The 23,052-nt window shown below is 39.0% G+C and overlaps 1 protein-coding gene across 1 annotated transcript in view; it reads right to left on the reverse strand.

Annotated features, from left to right (window-relative positions):
* Positions 1-23,052, reverse strand: part of col24a1 (collagen type XXIV alpha 1) — a 117,679-nt gene that overhangs the window by 5,129 nt on the left and 89,498 nt on the right. The window contains exons 32-54 of the mRNA XM_084723723.1: positions 22,312-22,365; positions 21,594-21,647; positions 21,417-21,470; positions 21,086-21,139; positions 18,849-18,902; positions 18,514-18,621; positions 17,567-17,620; positions 17,096-17,203; positions 15,702-15,755; positions 14,600-14,653; positions 14,399-14,455; positions 13,322-13,375; positions 11,731-11,784; positions 10,865-10,918; positions 9,424-9,477; positions 8,945-9,052; positions 4,433-4,540; positions 4,202-4,309; positions 2,825-2,878; positions 2,608-2,670; positions 1,650-1,703; positions 1,307-1,342; positions 195-230 (exon numbers count right to left, since the gene is read on the reverse strand). Of these exons, the coding sequence (XP_084579849.1) occupies positions 195-230; positions 1,307-1,342; positions 1,650-1,703; positions 2,608-2,670; positions 2,825-2,878; positions 4,202-4,309; positions 4,433-4,540; positions 8,945-9,052; positions 9,424-9,477; positions 10,865-10,918; positions 11,731-11,784; positions 13,322-13,375; positions 14,399-14,455; positions 14,600-14,653; positions 15,702-15,755; positions 17,096-17,203; positions 17,567-17,620; positions 18,514-18,621; positions 18,849-18,902; positions 21,086-21,139; positions 21,417-21,470; positions 21,594-21,647; positions 22,312-22,365 (1,488 nt within the window). The remainder of the gene's footprint in view (positions 1-194; positions 231-1,306; positions 1,343-1,649; positions 1,704-2,607; positions 2,671-2,824; positions 2,879-4,201; positions 4,310-4,432; positions 4,541-8,944; positions 9,053-9,423; positions 9,478-10,864; positions 10,919-11,730; positions 11,785-13,321; positions 13,376-14,398; positions 14,456-14,599; positions 14,654-15,701; positions 15,756-17,095; positions 17,204-17,566; positions 17,621-18,513; positions 18,622-18,848; positions 18,903-21,085; positions 21,140-21,416; positions 21,471-21,593; positions 21,648-22,311; positions 22,366-23,052) is intronic.

Consider the following 23,052-nt stretch of genomic DNA (forward strand, 5'->3'; position numbering starts at 1 on the left):
GATGCATATCTAAAATAAATTATTTAAAAGCTGAGATTGTCCACATGGTGATGACATCAGTAATCCTAAATAATTTTCTCCTGTTTTTATGCAATTTTAAAATATTTATTAGAAGAATCACATAACCCAATTGCTGCATTTATAGATGTTTGTTTAGTTAAAAGTTGGAATGTGATAATGAGCTTAACACTTACTCTGGGTCCTGGACTTCCCTGTGGTCCTTGAGGCCCCTGAAAGTGTGAAAAAAATCAGTGTTAAAATAGCTGAAATGATGCATAAGTTATGTTTTTTTTTTTTGTATTGTTTCTCGGGAGACTTGAACACTTCAATGTAACAGAAAATGTGAATACTCCTGCACACTACATGGATAGTGAAGGCAGCTTTAAAAATAATGTGTACTGGGTAATTAAAGTGCAGCATTTAAGTGATCAGAGCTGCACTCAAAGAATAACTGCAGAATCATAATTCATTTTTCTCTGTGGTGCTGAGAGGAACAGCAGTAGGAATCTGACTGTGTAACCTGGTGTACATATCCACAGTGGTTACCTACTGCCCCCTCTGGCTGACTCATTTATAGCAGCTACCTGGGGCAGCTGGACTTTATTAAGTCTGTTGGTTGGGTGTCAGGTAGTTCACGTTCATGTATGTGAGAGTATGCACATATTTGACACCATCAGTGTCTGAGAATAGGCTGGAATGAAGGGGCCATTGTGTACACAGTCTGTCTGTGTGTGTGTGGTCGTGTAAATTGCAGAGGCATTTAAGCTGATCTGAGAATCTTACTACAGTTTGCATTACAGACTGGCAGCAGGATAAAGAAGTGAATATGCGGATGGCGCTGTGGTTTGCCATGCTAACATTTTGACAAGGCATTTCCTCGACCTTGTTTACACGAGAGGGTCTGGGAGTACTGGGAGTACCACAGCGGGCTCCAGGAGACACTGAGTAACAGCCACTTTCACTATGACTCAGCCACAGCGACCTGCTGCCAGTTTAGGACAGTCATATATACATGACTACCACCGAACGCCAGCTAGCTTTCATTCATCTTTAAACACAACCTTCATCATGTGCAGGTCTTTTTTTTTTTTTTACATCCACAATCTGCTTTGACGTGGCGCCATGATGACTGACACAGCAATGATTCCTCTGTGAGGAATCTTCCAGTCTGACACTTAATTGAAGTATAATCATGATATAATCACACTGTGTATCAGCAAGTAATCATACTTATTATAAATCATTATCATACTATCAATCTGAGTAACTTTTCAGTGTCTCACTCCTGGTTTGAATCAGATCTTACCATTTCTCCACTGATTCCCTTTGGACCCCTCGGCCCCTGTGGAAAAGAAAAGTAACAACATGAAAACATACCCTGAATTATATCCTACTCTCTATTCTATACACACTTAATTAGCACATTTAAAGTTAATGGATTGGTTTTCATTAAAAGTAAAAGAGTATCTCTCTTTGCTTCTATTCAGTCAGTGTCTTTCTCACTTCTACAGAGGGATCATTGTGATTGTCATGGGATTGTTTTGTTATTATATAATTCTTTTTACACACACACACACACACACACATACACACACACACACACACACACACACACACACACACACACACACACACACACAAAAACTTACAGGTTTTCCCATTGGGCCCATCATTCCTTCAGGGCCTACAGGTCCAGTGAAGCCCTGAAACAAACAGTAGGGAATGAAGAAACAAGTCTGTCTAAATTTACACTTGATCAAGAAGGTGGTTAACATGTATCTTACAACATTTCATGTTATCCTAACAAATTGGCCCAAGTAAAGTAGCTCCTTTATCGCTGGCTTAATTGCTAAAACAAGAATCACTTATGATCGAAATACACTTGAAGACACTGGAATAAAAAAGTGCGAGGTTTGGATTAAGAGCTGTGGCCCTTGAGACGATCTCTGCCCACGGTATCTTCCAATCACCCGGCAAGACCAAATGCCCCGGGATGAGAGGGAAGAGAATCAGGATAAGAGCCATGCTAACCCAGCTTGGACTTAAGGCTGATCTTGGCTAATGTCACAGGAAAAGTAAATGGACGAAAGGGGACTCAGGCTGGCCAAGCAACAGAAGTCAGACTGTTGTGCCCACATCTTACAGAGACCTGCTCCACCACAACATCCCAGAGCTGACAAACTGACAGGACACAATATGCAGGACAAGGGGAGGTGGACAATGTTTCTCAGATTTCAACCATATTATCATCACAATCATATTGCTGCTGTTTTATTTCCTGTTCTATTCTATTAAGTATCTGTGTATATGTTCTCTGTGTGTGTAGCATGAAGAGGCTCCAATTTTCATTTGTTTGTGCAACCCAATGTTGTATATTGACAAATAAATGACTTTGATACCTTGATAATTACAATGAAAAGTCTGTGAACTTTCTGTTCATATCTTCATATGTATTTGGGCAAAAAACTAGGCAAAAGAGATCTGTGTATTTATTTCTTACTCTTGTAATCCTTTTCATATTATTCCACTACTGGGGTTTGACTTCCAGCAGTACACCTGAAGAAACCACTGTTGTGTATCTAATGTTTCTATTTGTATTTAACTTACCACAGTGCCCATTGGGCCTTTAGGGCCAGGGAAGCCTCTGAATCCCAAATCTCCATTTGGCCCCTGTTTGAAGGAAAAAGAGGTCTCATCAATCCCTGTGTCATTGTACAGGGACAATATATTCTGGGACTTTTCTTAAATTATATCTCATCTCCTTTTCACTTGTGTTTGAACATATTTTACACTCTAACTGTTGCTTAGCTACACAGTCTCTTACCATTGGTCCTGGAAATCCCTGTAAACCAACCATCCCAACATCTCCAGATTCCCCCTACAAGCAGAAAAGACAATAAAATCATACCAACAGATGAGTATTGCCTTTTACACATTATCACTGGGACATTTATCAGCCAGTTGGCAAACTGACCATATAATATGTAAGGACATTGCGGGATTGTGTTTTTTGGGTGATTTTTCAGTTGATTTTATACCTACAGCTCCAGACCCAGGAGGAACACAGCAAGTTGGCCTATTTTAAAACTGGAGCACACACAAGGCTTTATGTCTGGATCTACAGTAGCCTCAGACCATATTCACACACCTTCCGAGAAACACACACTGAGGGGTCAGGTCTCTGTACCCTATTCTGCATCTGAGCACTGTCTGTCGTCCAGGGTGGCAGACACTCTGTTTGTACAGCCAGTCACCCACATCCTCTAGACAGCTCTGCTTTCGGGCCCGAGACTTTGACCGAGAAACTCTATTCACTGAAAAGTGTAAAGGGATCTGACCCAAGGGCCTGAGTCTGCTCTCTGTTTCACAAGCATCAATGGAGAAAACTAGTGGAGGGAGGGGAGAGCAAGAGATTGAATGTTGTTTCTTTTTTCTTCTTCTTTAAGGAGTTACATAAGTAAAGTGGAGCACCTCTTTTTCTGGTCTCTGGAGTGTGAGGATCTTACATAACTTGGCCTTACCAGGAGGAATGTTTCCATTCCTGGTCTCGCCCAGATAATTTGTTACTCCACTCTGGGTGGAAAAGTGTCAGACGCACACATTTTAAACCCCACCACAGATTGGCTATCTAAACCCCTGAGGCTATATTTAGAGAGATATGAAAGAATGTATATAAGCTTATAAAACCTTCTTATAACAAGAACATTCCTAGGGATGGTATCAATTTAAATCAAGACAAGCAATGTTTTGACCTTCACTGTTATGTCTTCCACAGGCCAAAAAGATGTTTTATATGTGAAAGACATTTGAATGACCATTTAAGAGGATCAAACAGTTACAAATAAACATCAGTGCTAAAGCAGAATCAGAGCAGAACATAAAACATTCACATCAAAAGATGGATTTTTCATCTAATGAATCTTGTCATATAGCTTGTAATACAAAAGTGTTGGGCTGTTGTGTGAACAGTTCACTTTTACTTTATTTCACTTGTTTTCATTGGGACATTGGCTTGTTTGAGTTTCACATCACATAGAATATTAGCTAAACCGTACATGCGAATGCCGCTGACAGATCTAAACTGCCACAATATCTACAACACGGTTATTGTTACACAATTATTCATGTCTCTGGAAATCAAATTTAATCCCGTTTTAAAAAGGACTTTTGCTTTAAATCACAAAAGCCTGTATATACTCACTGATTGTCCTTTGGGTCCTGGGTCACCTTTTCTGCCCTGGTCACCTGTAGCCCCCATCACGCCTTTGATTCCTGAGGCTCCCCTGTCCCCTGGCAGTCCTGGTTCTCCCTGAACCAACAAAGGTCAGGAATTAAAAATGTTCTTCACCAGAGACTTTTTTGTTCTGTCAAGACAGACTTTAACAATTATTAAACACATTAGGTCAATATTTATCACTATTATTGTTTTCACCTTCTGGCCGGGTGGTCCTATTTCTCCAGGTTGTCCAGGAAGACCAATCTCTCCCCTCGGTCCTGGACGTCCAACAGGTCCCTCTTTTCCCACTAAACCTCGTTGACCCTGAAGGCACACCAGAAGTGATGTTAATAAAATTTCAATTCTCAATATCAACTCAAAACTTTTGTCTTTTTTCTTTGTTTCTTCAATACTTTGAAAGCTGCATTGTTGACATCCTTGTTTACAGCTAGCATTCTTCTTCTTCTGCCTTTGCTGCTGCGTTGCTACTTTTCATGAAGTGCTGAACAGTAGAATAGCATGAAACATGAGTGTGCATATGAGTGTCTTTGCACCAACATGGACCCCTGCTCATCAAACCATTACTCCATGGTGCTAGTAGTAGTACAAAAAATGTGGTACCTTTAAAGTTCATTTGAGGTTAAAGTCTCATGAAGACTCATAATGATGGTTGACAAAAAAGCACACATGGATATTATGAAGAAGGGAATGTAAATTTGGAAGCTTCTTGCTCTAAAACAGCTGGCACTCAAACTTTGAATGCACCAACAAAGAAAAGTTTTCAACAGTCGGTGGCAGACATAGGTAATTTATAGTGAATAGGTCACAACATGCTAAACCAGAGGTATGGTCCTTCAAACATGAAAAATTTAAGATAAATCTTGAATCTTAAAGTGCATGTATACTTATGTGCAGGGCACTGATATAAATAAAAAGCTAGCAAAGCTGTTGAATATATAATGGCAAAAGATGAATTAATTCAATTCTTTTCAATGTTTCAGTTTCAATGTTTATTCTAATATATCCAAACACTAGATGTGTTGTTTAATCACAGCTGTAAGCCACAGTGCTAAAGTTGCCCCTCTCCACTCCTGGCTATAATGTTTCTTAACAGTGTGCTCTCCAAGTGAAACCCATGAACCTGACTGCCTGTCACTGAGCTTCTCACACCGCAGACCACAGCGGTTTCCTGCTCCATCGGCAGTGTGGAGAGGCAGAAGGCAGAGAGTGATATTAGAATAACAGACTGAGTGGGTCGTTGCCTCACATGTGGCTTCTGTTCCTCGATCACCACAAGGAGGGCAGATAAATCATGAACCAGGTTGAAATTACACCATTGCAGGTGAGTGAACCCCCAAACTGCAGGTGCTGGGAAGCTCTTCCATGAGAAAAAAGTCACTGTGTATTAGCATAATAAGATCACTCAGAGATTGAATTTTGACCCATCCATTCCTTATACACACAGTGAGCTTTTATCAGTAGGCTATCTGGCAGTGTCCCTGCAAACACAACACTACAGATGTTTAACAGATGCTATCATTAACCATGGGATTAAATAATATCATAATTTCTCACATTTTACATTTACACCCAGTTCAAACCACATTCTGACTTTCTGTGGCTTTCCCAGGTGAAGGACAGTGCTGGCTTTGTTGAGACTGCAGGAACAAAGATCTTTGAAAAGATCTGTCTACAGTTTTATTTGCAAGTAACCAGACTGGATTTGTGTCAAGACGTCATCATTCTATCTGCAAGGGTTACTGTGATAATGACATGAGTGTCATTAACTATGTACACTGTTGATGCAGCTTTCCAAGTTGGAAGCATGAGAAATGATGGATCATCTTGCCCTTCAAATGAAAACACAGTCCGCTCCTGAGGAAACTAGTATACACAGCGATGCTGAAATGCATCTGCGGAAATCTGATAGAAATCAAACAACCTCCAGATTTATTCTTCCCAACTTGTTCCCCGCATGACCTTCTGACTTAGCGAACATTACGATAGTCGTAGTGAGCTTATCAATTAATAAAATCAAATCAATTACTAGTCAATTACAAAACTTTACTTAATACCAAATATATGTAAAACAAGCATGGAAATGCTGGAAAATAAACTTCAGCATTAAAGACAGATTTTTTATGACAAGCAGAGAAAAGCTCTCACTGACTTAACAATTCAAGTGTTTTAAATCGTCCATATGTAAGCAAACATGATATTTCAGGTCACAGTCAGTGCTGTTGAGGCTTGTTAATATAAATTAGTTATCATCAGAGATGCCTGATGTCATTAAATGTACATGCTTTTTCTATTGAATGCCTGACCCAAAAGCAGGACCCTCGGGCAAAAACCACCCGTGAGGAGCTTAAGTTTTAAAAGTCTGGTTTCTAAGATGCTGTTGGAGTGTTGTCAGTTTGATTTCAGAGGATGACCTTTACTGCATTACTTTCCTGTTGCTCTCAACTACTACACTGTCCAAAGTGAAAAAGATCCATCTATGTTCTGAAGTCTTTTCCTTTCACTGTGCAAATGCATCCAACTGACAATGTGAATACAAATCAATATGTGGCAGATAATGAGGAAAAACAATGAATAAGAACATAACTGACAATCATAGAAGGGATAATGACTAACAAGGACAAAGAGGATGAAGACTATTCTGCAGGGACACTACAGCCTTACAGCAGAGGCAGAAGAAAGCCATGAGTTTCCTGCTGATAAATCACGAGTGCTTTGTAGTCAAAGAACCCTTGACTACTGTAGCTTACAGTTGGCTCAAGAAAATATCTATCTCGATATCAGCTATCTCCAGAAATACCTCACATATAAGAAAAGCTCCCTGCAAAAAAGCATATATTTTTAATTTAAAGAAAATGTATTTTTATTTTTCAGATTATGGTATACTGTGTGATTTAGGAGCTGTAGTTTATGAGTCTCACTCTGCTAGTGAGACACCACATCATTTCAGTCACTGTGAAAAACAACAGTGGCTGAAATTTGACTTACTAGAGTTTTACACAACAAAATTATGTAAATTAAAGCCAGACAGAAATGACTTGGCTTTTAGCTCTTGGCTGAAAAGGACAAAGACAGATTCATGCATGAAATCCCAATCCAGTCTGGCTCAACACGTATTTGGATAAACCCACTGCATCACAACCAGTAGAAGCCAATCAAATCAAACAAGGCATTTAATGATTAGTCAATCTCAGCTGTAAGCCTCAGTCTTAAAACTACAGATAGTAACAGCTGAAGGAGTTCTCTGGGCACTCAGATACAGTCAAATAAAGGGGACAATGAGGCACAAGTTATGATGATGGCTGAATGACTAGTCAGGTCTATATTGAGTCTGCTGAGTGGGTTAATGTAATGCAGCTAAGAAAAAGAAATTTAAGGTGATTAAGTTATCTGTTGCTGTAATTCACCTCTGCTGTTTGGACCACTGACTGCTTTCAGCTGACAATACTGAACTCATTCCACCAGTCCACTTGCTGCTGGTAATATTCACACATTGAGGACCATATTTAGTCATTCTATCAGAATAATGAAGATTTCTTCATTCTTCCGAAGCTTGTTAAATGACAAGAGAAATCTGTGAAGGTAAGGTCCTTAAAAGGTAAAAATGAGGAGGGAATATAATTTGCTTCTTAAATCTTTTCAATGTAGACCACAAGTCTGCTATAGAGATTTAGCACTAAGTACAGTAAAGGAAATCTTTGTCTTGAAAGTTCAGTTATGCAAGTAAATCTTCTGACTCCTTCTGTGACCTACATTTATGGTGCTGAGTAAGAATGTTTGAGACATAGCATACGACTGCTCTTCTGTGTCTGTCAGTGTCAGCCATGTTCAGCTTCAAAGGTTTCTAATGTGAAACTCTAAAATTTCATGTCTTGATTGAGCACCAGCATTGTAGGTCACTTGTGCCGCTGGTATTTGACAGAAGTCGACCATGACAAGTTTGACTTCTGTCAAATACCAGCGGCACAAGTGACCTACATGTCTAAATCATGTCTACCATGACTGACAGTAAAAATATATACAGTGAGTTTTGCCTTTTATATATTTAACAAATATATGATTGGCTAAAAAGGCAAGAAAATCAGGTACCTTGAAAGTTAAACCAAATTATTATTTTCTATAATGTGAACTGCCCATAAGCAGGCCAAGGATCCATCAATAAAGTGAAAAGTGACAAAAAGTGAGAAATAAAATCTAGATATATCCTACAGAAAAAAAAGACCAACAGACCAAGTTGTGCTAAGTAATTTAGAGAGAGGACAGAGCTACAGAACAGCATTTCTATCTCAAGGTGTTGGAACATTTTGTGCACAGCTGAGTAAGCTTGGTAACCGGCAGAATCTTGGTCAACTTGCTCTTTTCTTGTTTCCTGTACTTTTATATGGTATGTGCTAGGCTTGTCTTTGTTTTCATTCTGAAGATGATAAAAAGACATTGCTGGGAGACATTTAAAGAAAGATATATAGTCACATATCGAGTTGGCTTATGTTAGTAAAATTATAGCTAACTAGCCCACTATTACACCAATCCATAGCTAGCTAGTCAGCTAGTTTAATGTTCTCTTGAAAGGAAAAAGTTGTCTGAGGTTCCACTGGGTACCAAGTTTGCTCAACTGTTATTGGAGCACAGAGTAAATAGAGCAAGATTTAGGAGGCGTCAATTATATACAGATTGGTAGATTACTGTCTATATGATACTGTTGTTAATTACCTGTCGTCCTTGTTTTCCTGGTAATCCTGGTAAGCCAGTCAGTCCTGGGGGACCATCAGGTCCTGGATAACCAGTCATTCCTACGAGTCCAGGGAAACCAGTAGGCCCCTGGAAGATTTCCATAACAGTGATAATATGAATCTCAGTAATCTTGTGATGTTTGTAAAGTGCACTGCGATCACCTGTTAATTAAAAAAAATCTGATGACTTTTTGCTGAGTCTGTCTCACTGTCACTCATTCTGTCACTCAAAGTTTATTTTCTTGAGGTGGCATTCCATCTATTGTAATTATCTCATAATCATGCTAGCTAAATATTTCTCTTGCTTATTCTGAAGATGATAGAGTTGCTGCTGCCAGAACTTCGTTTGGATAATTTATGCAAAACACACAAGCAATTTATCATGATGAAGAGCAGTTTTATGATCTTTTTGCTGCTGTTTCTCTTTAAGATATACATTTGGTTGATTGTAGTACTCACTTCAATGCCAGGAGATCCATTCAGCCCCCTTGCTCCTTTCTTTCCTGCTGGGCCCTGAATAAACACACACATGAAGCGTGAAACATACATGGGGATTCACAAAAACACACACTTGGTTATATATCTCCCTCGCTTCTCATTGAAGAGTGGAAATTTTGAAGACCATGTCTAATGTGAATCTTAAAGAGAGTCCAAGTTCAGGGCTGTTTCTGTACTTTATTCAGTCAAGACATTTGAGGAAGTATACACAACTATCAACCACATATTTAACAGCTCAAACAGCTTTGGCTAAAATCACACTTAGGTGTTTCCATAACACTAATACAGGCAACCACCGCTGCATGTTTTTTTAATAATAGCATACGCTAGAGAATATCATCATGCTTAACAACATGAACTTTATAACTTTATTTATATTTACATCCATATCAAAAAGACAAACAGAGCTCAAACAAAGATAATGGAAAAGGACACAGAAAATATTTTCCCTTCCTATGAAACAATCCTTTTGCTTTTCCTACTTTCTCTCCATGACACAGTAAGTTACTGTACACTGTCATAGAGAGATATCCTTCAAGGAATTCTTTGCCATAGTGGTTAATTTGAAACAGAGGTACAGCAGATCCTAAAAGTTTGCAGGATTTCCTGCCAGACTGTTGAGTTATCAGTGTTTCTGAACAGATGGTCCTATATGTTGCACGTGAAGACACTCCTCAAACTCAAGTTTAAACTCAAGCCATGCTGGATACATTAACAGAAACACTTCTTCAACTGGTTATGTAATCACTCTTACATACAACTTGTTTCACATATGGAAGAAAGTCAGTGGTATCTGGAAACCTGTGAATACTTCACTGTTAAAAATGCTCTGTGGAAGTTGATCAAGGAGGCACAAGTTGTTTCACAGGGGAAATGAACTTATGTAAGTAGAATCCCTGTGACAAGTGAGGACACAGAAGAATTTGACAGCTACCTGTGTTGGAAGGTTTGTTTTACCAAAATGTATCTGCTTGATGCCAACTGTCCTAATTTCAGGATGTTTTTGCAAGATATTTAAAGAACAAACGTGAAATATAAAGTATTTGACAAATGTCAATGGAAAAAAGGATAAATGAGATGACTAAAATCGTGCATTCTGGGGTCGCCATGAAAACTTGCTCTATTTGTTTCCCTCCTTCTTTAGCCCAAAGCCTGTTTCTACCACCTGACTTCTCCTTTAACACATTTATTGCTTTTTTCAGAGTAAAACTTTGATCCAGAAGAGCAGCCTGGTAGTAGAAACAGTGTTACTCTGAAATAGTACTTACCCAGTATTTACAGGAAGGTTTAGTTAAAGTTAATTAAGTATGTTTAAAGGCCAAACAACCTCCTTATTTCACACAAGTGAAACAGTGTACATAAATGTATGTTTGATTGGTCTGCTAAGGGAATTTGAACTCACCGGAGCTCCTATCTCTCCTTTTGGGCCTGGTTCTCCAGCAAGGCCTGGTGACCCCTTAACAAATGCAGAAAAAAAAAAAAACTCACACAAACATCATACTGTGATGTTAAACAAATCCATTCTTTTTCCAAGCCTGTTTTTAAGAAAATAACATTATTGGGGATGACTAAATTACATAATGGAGGGAATGGAATTACATTTTATCTACACTGCTTCTTAATCTGAGCCTGTTTGTTTTGGACACTGTCATTTAACAGTACAGCTCATTATCTAATTGGCAGAATCCAACTCGAAGCACATTCACATTCTTACAGGGAAAAACCCATCTGAATTAAATGACTCCATTCCCTGCTCTTGTGTCATCTTTATGGTATGTCTCCACAGGGGCACTTTTGTACAGGGATGTCATGCTGCTTCCTAGAGTTGTATGCTTGATGTGCATACTGACCAACAGCAGGGCTTCCAGAACTGCACCTGTTTAGACACATGCTCACTTGTGGGCTGCCTGCTCCCAGATTTCCAACAAGGTGGGAGTTTCCAGAGACAACAAGTAACGCTAGATGCCAGTGTGGCATCTAGCGCTACTTGCTGCACAGCTACTTACAGAGACAATGAACTGGAAGCACTAAAATAATGGATCCTCCAGGCAACATATTTACATATTTCATATATGTAGTTCTACTACGGCAAAGCTGTTATGTTATTTCCAACAGTTTCAATCTTTTTACCATGAATTATACCACCAATTATAGTTATTGTAACTCATTGCTGGTATGGTGATTTTACTGCACATATAAAAAAAAACATGTAAAAGCTGATATATATTACTCTTACTATATACAGCAGCTACTGTACCACTGACTTACCGGTGGACCTTGTGGTCCAATAGCTCCACGAGGTCCGGTGATGCCAATATGGCCCTGAAACACAATATTAATACAGAGTTATATTCTTCTGTTGACTTCTCAATCTTAATCAGTGCCGAGATGCCAACGAGACTTAGCAAGTACATTTTACAATTCTTTACTAAAGGAAGAGCAGTATCCGTACGAGTATCATTTACATGTACAATAAATAAATCTGCTCAGTGACAGGCTCAACAGGCTCCACAGTTTCTAAACCAAGTTTGAATGTAAATATGCTGTTAACACAGGTGAACAGGATTTAAATGCTGCACTCAAATTAATAGCAAAGAAAACCAAGAGTGACCTACAGTATTAGGGTATTTAATGGAGGTATGGGAAATTATGTTATGACTGCCAAACCAAATATTAGCTGTTATGACTATGAACCCAGGTTGGGGCTGGAAGTGGGTCATGGATTATCTCTAGTGATTCCTCACAGGACTGGACTTACAGCAGTTACACAACTGTTACCTAATAGTTTGGGCCATAGTGTGAGATACAGCACTACTAGTATCTCTAATATAATCAAGTATACATGTAGGATTCTTTAGAAGGGGATTTAAGGATCCGTATACCTTTTCCAAAGCCAAATTTAAGCACTTTTCAAGTACTGTCAAGGTGCATTCTCAAGCTTTTCCAGCACCTTACAGCTGTGGTAAATTCCATGTTTATATAGACTCTGAATATATAATAAAAATATTATGTCACTTTGTAATCACATTAGATCAGATGTTATTGTACTATACACAAACAAAATTATGTTTTGTGATAGAAAGAAGGACGAAAAATTAAAGGAAAACACAACAAAGTTTCATGTTTCAAAATGTGTCCTGCTCTATCGGACTTATTTCTTTCTCAAAAAAGTGAACTATTCTGACAGATAGTGAATTATGAAAGTAATGCAATTACATTTTCAAGCAGTTTGAAACACTTTATCTAAAATCCAAGCACTTTTCAAACCTTGAAAGCACTACATCAAGATTAAAGTGTTTTCAAGGATTTCCAGCACTCGTACAAACCCTGAAGCAAGGGTCTGGGACAATTTTGACATTTTTGAGACTGGATGATAGGAGGCTTCCTGCATCCTTGCGTTTTTGGTTTTATTGTTACTGTTTATCTTCTTATAATTAGAATGAATGTAAATAGGGATAACAAATTTAGGATAAGAAGACATGATGGGACATCAAAACAGTGTATTGTTATAATAAGCTGAATCAAATTATGTTTGTATTTGTCTGTTCAAAACAGACCACATTCACAGCCTAAGACAAAATAAAGTAAAACATATCAAAATGCTTGCAAAGTGAGTGTGTTTGTGTGTGTACATTTTGTGAAAAATCCTGCGTCTGAAGGCATTAAGCGACAAAAACAACAGATTTCCGCAGCCTTATTTCTGGGAATTTGGTTATCCTCTTCAACATGTGTGGTCTGCCCTTACCAGAGCTGAGCAGTGTTCAACTGAGCACCAACACAATATTAACAACAATAAAGCAGACAAGCATGCTGAGTGGTGACTGTGTGATATGTCTGTTGATTTAATGATTCTGTCTACCTGATATCCTTCATCCCCTGGCTCTCCACGCTCTCCTCGTTCTCCCGGGGGCCCCTGTATAGAAACAAATGCACCCACATAAACACACATACTCTGTTTGCATGCCTTCATTTATACCCACAAAGCTTCGATTGAGCCAGGCTTAAATTAAGAGCCACTTCTTGAGCCAACACACATGAAACATATTCCATCGATGTGACCTATGAGTCTGATTCTTTACTGGAGTCAAATGGAGCAGAGTAATTTCACCTTGAACTTTACTTTCAGCAGATCTTGGTCGGGCCCGCAGTTAGACAGAGGCTACCATTGTATTGGTCATTCTATGTACTGCAATACTGTGCCAACTTGATAATCCAGTGCTACTCATATGGTAAGTTGCTATCTATACCTGTGCAGACATCCAGTAACCCTGACTGTTCATGCTGTGTAAGCCTCTCTCAGTGGTCACGTCCACTGCTCGGAAATGTGTATCAACCTGCATTAAGAATCATGGTACCAAATAACTGTGAGCTTTCCAAAGCTGCTAAGACTCTGATACGTCCTGATCCTCTTTTGATATTAGTCTAAGAATGACTTTGTTGTCTTGGGTACAGAATCTTGAGGGAACTTAGGGCAGTGATTTTCAAACTGGGGACTGGGGACCAGTGGAATACTTGACTGCATTGTAGGGGGTCTGCAGCTAGAGAGGGAATAGATTAACTTCACTTTTGACTGTACTTTATAGTGGTCCCAGTTCTATCACTGATTGGCTAACAATCAAGTCCTCTAAAATTGGGAGTCCATTGTCTAATGTGTTCATCTGCACATGCTTAACCTGCAATAAACAGAACAGAACAGATCTGAGCCACACGGGTTGATAATCAGAGTCCATATGCATGACAAGTTTAAGAACAGAAACACTGACACATTATTTTCAATCTGGTGGAACAAAAAAGTGATCGCAGTTGGTGCTAAAATCATGAGTTGATCAGGATTAACTTTTACTTCTAGTCAATCCGGTATTTAAACGGCTTGGACTAAACAGAGCGAAGAGTGTTAGGGATCAGAAAGGAGAGTTTAAAGGAAAGCAAGACCTACTGGTTCACCTAAGGGCCCTGGTGGTCCTGGGGTCTTATTGTCTTCACCTGGATAACCCTGGAATGTAGCAAACACAACATATACAATCACACATGCAGATACAAGATTTTGCAACCAGACAGCAAATTAAAATACATTAAACCTAAAACCGAAAATACTAAAATTATTTAATTTCAAACACCATTTCAGGCATCATATTACCTTTTCACCTTTAGGCCCTGGTGGTCCAATGGGCCCAGGCTTGCCAGGGTGACCCTAAAAAAAAGGAAGGCAGATTATTATAGGTAATGAAGCTGCCATACTTCAACTGGCTGCAGCATGTTTCCTGGAGAAACATGAGGTCTGCTGTCAGCATATTAATCAGAGCTGTTTTATATAAACACAGTTCTTTGCAGAGAAGCTCTTCCATTGTGTCACTTCAGGATTTGGGTTTTGGCATGGACTTAGGAATCACTCAGCAACCTGAGTCAAGTGTGAATGAGTCTGAGAGCCCTCATACACACACTTATACACATTCACAAAAACAGACTAAATGAACTCGAGGTGCCCTGTTCAAGTTATGCAACCTAAACCCACTGATGTTGGCATTGACCAGGCTGTTGAGCTGCCTGGAAAAATCAGTTTGTAGACATCCCAATGTTCAATTCCACCTTTTGCCTTTTACTCTGGTTGCCATTTGTGTAGTTTTTCTCTTGGTATTTGCCTTTATTGGAAAATTCATAGAAAATTGTAATGTGAAATATAAGAATGTCAACGAGTCTGGTAAAAGAAATCCACCTGACTCAGTCTCTCCAGCACATGCTAGGCTTGCAGCACAAGTCAACCAAGAGAGGTGAGCTAGCTTGATTGAAATTAAACAGGTATATTGAGTTGAAATATGTATTTGACATTTCTTGAAGCAGGATTACGTTTGATGTATCAAGCTAGAATAACCACCAAGTCTTATGTTCTTGGTTTTAGGAAAATCTGTGTTTTTCTACAAAAAGTTAATTAGATATTTAGAACTAAGTAGTACTACCTTGTAAAAAAGAGCCCCAATGAATGTACGTGTAGTGGAATGTGCTGAGCCAAAACTCAGACCTGTCCAAATTTGGGTAAACAAATGTTTGTGTATGTGTTGATGTGTTTTTGAACAAATTCAATTAATTAATTCATTTGGGTTTTATGGGTATGGGAAACATTTTGCATGTTAATTTTGCCAAAGTAGGTGTAAAAAATTAAGATAGAAAATATTACACACAGTTGGCTCCTGTATGCACATAGGCAAATGGTTCTGATAAAACAACAGATTGGAGAAACTCACTGTGTATCCTGCCAGTCCTGGTTGTCCTTCTACCCCCATGACTCCAGGCCGACCCTGTAAGCAATGCAGAAGATACACATAAAATAAGAGTGAATCAGGCCTGGTGCTGTTTGTTTTGCTTTTCTAGTCTGGTTCAGCTAAATATAGCCTTGGCCTCAAACCGACACATGTGTGAACTGAATCCTGTGACCAGAACTATTTTATGACGGAGATATAAATCTTTTCTCCACAGCTATCACAACATGGTTTTAGGGGTTATGATGAAAAGGGAGCTGCATTTCTTGGTAAGAAAGAAAAGAAGGCACTCTATAATTCACACATACATTATTGCCTAAACATGAAACAAATCAGAAAGAAAAAGAGGGCATTTAAAAAAAAAAGGGGTGATGATGGTGTTTTTGCATTAATTTGCAGAATATCATTTTAGTATCTGTCTTTGTAGATGGATACCTTATTTTTAATCAGAATCATTATCAGCCAATCAAATGCATAAAACAGTAATGTCACGAGTCCTAAGAGCAGACAGTCGAACTGAGCCAGACAGAAGCTACATGACACAAGGTTCACATAATCTAACACACACGGTCTTGTCCTGCTCCGAACACACATTCACAAGGAAAAAGTTCACTGCTAACATAAGTTTGAAGGCTAGATACCTAATTAGATGGCCAGCTGTAGCTTATTAAACTGGTGTGGTCCTCTTCTCCAGTAACATGCTGTCTGCCCATGAAATGGAGGCTACAGTGCAAGTTTGTTTACTTTGTCTCTGACTCTGTGCAGGTGTAACAGCGGCACTCCGGCTGAGTGCCAGCTGTCAATCAAACAAAGACACTGCCACGCCCCTCCAGTGACTAAGATGAAAAGAGCAATTTCTGATATTCTCCCAAAACCCCCTTTTCTTCTTTTAATTTTATAAAAGCTAGAATTCGCAACAGCTGTGACCACATGTGTGCTTGCATCCACACATTCATGCATTCACATACAGCTCTCTTTCTATCTTTGTGTTTGCGTTTTTCTACAAAGTCTGGTCATGTTATGTGAATCTGTTTGGAAGTCATGCTACTTTTTTGTAGAGGTCACTCCCAAGGTAACATCCCCATCTTTACCAGTTGGCACAAACAGTCAATCAGCAGTTCACTGGTTCATAACCAACCGTTCTACAAAATCTTATGCAAGTCTGTGAATCCACTTGAATGTATTGTGCCTTTTTGCAATAGACACTCCTATTGCCATGCCACCCCCATCAACAGAGCAAGTAATAGAGTTGCTGGTCACAGCTAGAAATGAAAAAATGTAATTTCAGATGGACTTTAATATGATCGTTTATCTCTGTACAACAGTTTCTATCTCATTAGGATTAAGTGAGAGGAAAGACAGAAAGGATGGAAACTAACTGGTGTGCCTCTAGTTCCCCTGGCGCCTTTTAACCCCGGCTCGCCTGGCTGCCCAATGTCTCCTCGTGTGCCAACCTCGCCAGCAAGACCAGGAGGACCTTTCTCTCCCTGGAAAGAGACACAATGTTGTTGGGGGATGAGAAAAGCCAGTATGGAGACTGTCCTTCAGCATTCACTTTCTTTTGACAGCAGGAAGCATTCAGTCTGTCAAATTGTCTTTCTACAGAAAACAAATCCAGGCTAGCTTTAAAAGCTATTTATCTTTCATCTGAAGTTATTTGTTATCTTTCTCAGAAATTGAGTCACCAATTTAACAAATCATATTTCACACAGCTGAAACAAGACGAGACCAGTGGTTCTCTGGAACCACTTGAATGTCAAAGGGCCTTGAACTATGTCCTCTTGCTTCCTGCTGTTTCACTGTGGGAAAACATACTGTACAGGAAAAGTGGTAGTGCACAAGGTCCTTACCTTCTTGCCGTGCCGTCCTCTGTTCCCTGGCAGACCCAGTTTTCCTTCTGGCCCCTGTAACAGGAGACTCATTAAATGATTACTAGACACCCAAAATCTATTTAATAATCAAAGGGAGTCAATAACTGAAATGTAAAACATCATCATCATGAGGCAAATAATAGCCTTAGCTTTGAGACTTTAAATTACATATTTTGGCTCTTGTCTCACTTTGTTACATGTTGTTCAGAGAACTGTGTCAGTGTGGTGACTTAAAAACATCAACTAGCAGATCCTGACACTAGTTTTTTTTTAACATGATCTTTTAGTTACATTATCAGTAGGCAATGTTCAGTGCAGAAGTTGTTGCTGTAGTCACCATTGTTGTTAAAATTTTTACTAGATTTGTCAGTTTGCACAGAGCTTTGCATGTGTACTCTGAAGCTCCCTTCCTTCCTTACATTGATGTCCTTTCTGCCCCTCAACACCCATGGCTAAATCTGGATATATATCTCATAACAAACAAGCATTTAAAGAAGACTGACTGACATTTTTCATACTGCCCCGATACCAAATGTCTTTGTTGAAGAGAAGGCTGACCCCTACTGGGCATTATTTGGTTAAGGACACTTTTGTAATCTGCTCCATCAGATGCAGGTATTTAAAATTATAAAGTTGTCTTTTTTTCTATATTGCAGATGAAATATGCTCATGATCCATCAATCTCTTCCCAGCTCCCTTAAAAATTACCACAGTGAAAAACCAGAGGAACCACTTATGCAACAGACTAATTCTACCTGACCTATTATTCAGATCTAGCTTTTACTTAAACTGTGTGAAGGTGTATCTTTTCTGAGTCAATTAGAACATTGATTGTATCAATTTAGGTTACCTGCCGCCGATTTAAATGCAGATTATTTTATCAAAATTATTATATCTGTCAGTTTGGAAACACAAAATAAACTTACACGAAAGCCTTGTTTTCCAGGCTCTCCAGGCGGGCCTGAGGGCCCAGGATCCCCTTCTATTCCTTTGTCCCCTGGCTCTCCAATTGGCCCATGCTCACCAGGCTCCCCCTGACAGTGTGATAGGCAGAGGCAGACAAGCAGGAAAAACAGAGTGAAAGTTATAACATAATTTTAGTATTACAGTAATATTCAGAATATGATTTGAATTACTTTTTTAAAATCCCGAACTTCTCTGTATACTCTAGAACTATCCATAACTTATTTTGTCTGCATGCTTATTTTTGTTAGAAAGGAGTGAAGCTAAGTTACCAAAAACAAGGTCTTGCTATGTTTACCTTGGGTCCATCTTTTCCTTGAGGGCCATCTTCACCAGGGGGACCAGGACGACCCTACAAACACATCACCATTTACTGCAATACCACTTCATTGTTGTAAAAAGTGACAAAGTCAGTTTTGTAAAAACTGTAAAACTGTTAGTTTCTTTGTGACAGATAATGTTTAACAAGTTAAATAACCTGTCTCTCCAGAGACAATGTCCTGGTTGGCTGAATTTAAACTAGAATTGTTTTCTCTTGGAGATTCCTTGGCAACAGGGACACTGTTTCTGGAAGAAGCTGTTCTTGTTGATGTGAGCATCTCAAATCCTGGGCCAATTAAATTAAAACTGTCTGTGCAGCAATCACCAAAGCTCCATGAGAAAATATATTTTCATAATTGGGTAAACCAGCAAATTTTAGGTGCATAAAGAATGCAGTTATAGAACATACTTAATATCCTTGAAGTCAAAGTGATGATGACAGTTCATATAAGAGTTAAAGAGTGAACAGCAGGCTGAAAATAAGTCTTTAAATGACCCTGCTAGTTAAAAGCTCATCTGACCACAGCCAGAATCACTGATGGGTGTGGTTGTGTGTTGTGTTGCACCTGTAAACACACCGAACAGTGATGTTACTGTGTCCCGAAGAACACCTTTACATCACTGCATCAAGATAAGAAGGTTGAAACTGGGGGTCAGGATTTTAAGAGGGTGTTAAGTTACTCTTTTAAGAAGCTATATGTAAGAATTTTAGTTTAAAACATTCAAAAATTAACTAGAATTAATGTGAAGAAACAACAGTTTTGATGTTATGCCAAAATGTCATGCTAACGAGCGAGCCCAAGCCTGTCCAGTCTTGTTATAACATAGTAACTGAAGTGTCCAGTCTGCATAAACAGCACTGCTGAAGGGGCATATGTAGCAGTAAATCAACAATGAGTGAAGCTCTTTACAATCAACCATTATCACCACTACCACCCACTCCTTGAAACCACATCTGGCAGTAAAGAAATGTGTGATAGAAGTAGAAGCAAAACCTGAGTCAACATTGGCATTGCTTTCTCCAGAAACTGCAAACACTGCTAAGACTGGCTATTTATTACTACCCAGATTTTTAGTGCAACTAAAACAACACAAACCATTCTAAAAAACATTCCACATCACTTCGATATAGGGTTTTTGCTATGGCTGATTTTTTTCTATTACAGTCTTGCTAAAACCTGAGTTATGCAAGTTGTAACTTTAGCTACTAGGCTGACACCACAGAAGAATATTAAAAGATAGCAGCGTTATCTTGATTTGTTCTCAGATTTTCTGCATTTTGTTTTTTTTTTTTTCTTTTTTGCTGCTGTCAGTTAGTAGTTGGCTTTTTTTAAAAATAACTGATGACTATTAACTTAGATTATATGGATACAGTTTCTTAAAATACGGCCACCCCAACTTTCTGATGATATGCTGCCCCCTAGTTTTTTGGAAGACGACACGTGGCCAATTCTTACACACAGCTCATATGAAAGAAAATAAGATACATTAATTTTTTTCCTTTTGGTCAAGAAAATTATTTGAAGGAGTAGAGCAAGAAGGTAAAATTCTCGGAAAGAAACCAGGTATGTAACAAGGACTTGATTTCTGGAGACTGACTCCACTGTCTTGACCGGAGAGGCAAAATGACAACTTATAAATGCAGCTGTATTAATTGGTTGAACATGTCAAGTATGTGGAGAAATGATGACATACAGTAATAATGTATTTTCCTCTGCTAAATGATATACACAAAATGGATTTAGAATAGAATCCCACTGTAATCACAATTTCAGACTGATAAACAAAAAAGACCCTGTCCTTCAGCCATTCATAATTGAGGAGAATCTTTCAGATGTCTTTGTTTCAACTATCAAACAAACAGACAAAATGAGTTCACTCTTATGTACGGAGTAGACAGTTTCTCAGATGTCATCTAATTTCTTAAATCCTCCACCCATCGGGATTAAAAAAATTCATTGCGGGTCTGATGTTTGCTCAAAATTGTAAAGTATGCTGAATCCAATTCCGTGGACAAGATGGAAAGATGAGACTCAAGCAGTCCAGGTTCTATTTATATAGTCCATCAGACAAAAATAATTCCATTGCTCTGCTTTCTTTGGGCTGGGAGATTAGACATCCTCGTCAAAATGAGGGGGAGTAAATAAACGACCCAGTCAGATTAACCCAAACACAAGGAAGGAAGGGATTAGTGGGTTGTTTGTAGTCACTCACTCTAATTCCCTCCTGTCCCTGCTCCCCTTCAGCTCCTGGAGGCCCAACATCACCCTGCAGAGACACAAAGCACAACACAGGGCTGTCTGGAGGTCAAAACAGACATATATGTGCATGCACACACTCCAGTACTCATACTGAAAAGAGAAGCTGTGGCAGTTGACAATCAGCTGTTTCACTCAAGGCTAGTTATGTCATATACAAGTTGATTGAGCAAGTTCATGGCCAGCTTTTCACATTGCTTGAGGGTGGTAGGGACATAAGCTCCACATGACAAAAGTTTTCTAAGACACAAAAGTGGTTGCAAATAATATGACAAGATGTTGCTGACCTTTGACCCCGGCTCTCCGATGGCACCTGGTTCGCCCTCAGCACCAGGCTGACCCTGCAAAGATGGGCCAAAGTAACAAGTCAAGTTTAATTTGTACTGTATATACAGGAATGTTAACTTTAAAACCAGAAAATCTTTAATAATGTTTTAGGAGTTGCAAATATTTAATCAAATTACTTCAGGCCCTTGTTCTCCATCGGGTCCAGCCTCTCCAGGAGGTCCTTTGGGTCCCTGTAAGAATCACATCCATCATAAAATGCTTTAACAACACAATCTTAATGATACAATAATCTCTTGGATTTAATAGGTACATTGAGTGGAGTGAAAAATCACCAAGACAACATCATTTGGTTTCATAAAATAACTCTAGCACATCATGGCAAAAAAACACATACAGTTAAATGTTTATGTCTGTGGAGAAGGGAAAATGAATACCAGCCAAAGGCAAGATGAGACCCATAACATAAACCATGCCTCTAGCTTTATTGAAACTATTCCCCCCTAATAAATATTTGTATCTGATTGTTTGACATTCTTGATCTCCCTGAGGGGTCGGCAGATTTCCAGGAAAATCAAGACTAATCCAAAAAGGGAGTCACAAGGTATGAAGCTTCAAGGAGCGAGGGATGCAGAGAGAGAAAGCAACAAAACAAATCTCAACAACTCCTTCTTTTCCATGTCAAACAGTTCCAGTATCTCTTAATGAGCAACATAAGAGCTCCAAAAGTGTTTCTTCAATGATTTTGAGCCTGAAAGCTTCTTTCTCATGAAACTTCTGTAAGCAGTAATAATTCTGTGGATATTAACTCCCACAGTCATACATTTCACAATTTGTTCGTAATTTCCTGAAACAACCAACCACATCAATGCAACATCTAGACAACAGCATACTTACTGGTTCACCATGGGGTCCCCTCTCGCCGGTGCTGCCCGGAAGACCTGGTTTACCCTGGAAACACAAACAGTCATGAGCTCTGTGCAGCCTCAGTCATTCATTTGTGTAATTACAGAAAACAAGCATGACAAAGTTTGGCTTTGGCCACAGTTCCCTTCTCATCCTTATCATCATCATAAGCAATGTAACCGCAAACATGATGACTGAGTTTAATCTTTCAATCCCATCTAAAAGCTCCAGACACACGCAGAAACTCTTTGATGCAATACAAATGGTATGGCTTTCCTGAAATTTCAGATCTTTCTGTTGTTGTCAAAACATTGTGCTGCCAAGTCTGGACAACACACGCTAATTTGAAACAATGTTTCTTCTGTCACTGACAGAGGACTTTATACTTTTGCCTGTGTAAGAGAGAGTTGGTGTTTCCAGTTACTTAACTAATGTGCAAAAGCAATGGAATCAGTAGCATCAACCATTAGGTAGACAAAGAAAAAATACAGTGCTTTCAATCACCAACATCTGCATTAACTACAAAATTCTATTCAGCACTGAGCTTAAGGGGCTCTATCATCACAGGCTACAACATGGTTTTGGGGCTCAATCACTCATTTTTAATCACAGAACACAGAAATTATTGATTTTGTGTGAGATTTTATCCAACACAAGATGGCGCTATGATTCCAGAGGTGGAAAATGGAAATGCCCCCCCCCCCCACACACACAGCAGCACAGACGCAATAT

This window comes from Lutjanus erythropterus, chromosome 7 (assembly GCF_056507025.1).
Source record: "Lutjanus erythropterus isolate fLutEry1 chromosome 7, fLutEry1.hap2, whole genome shotgun sequence".
In the NCBI taxonomy this organism is placed as follows: Eukaryota; Metazoa; Chordata; class Actinopteri; order Lutjaniformes; family Lutjanidae; genus Lutjanus; species Lutjanus erythropterus.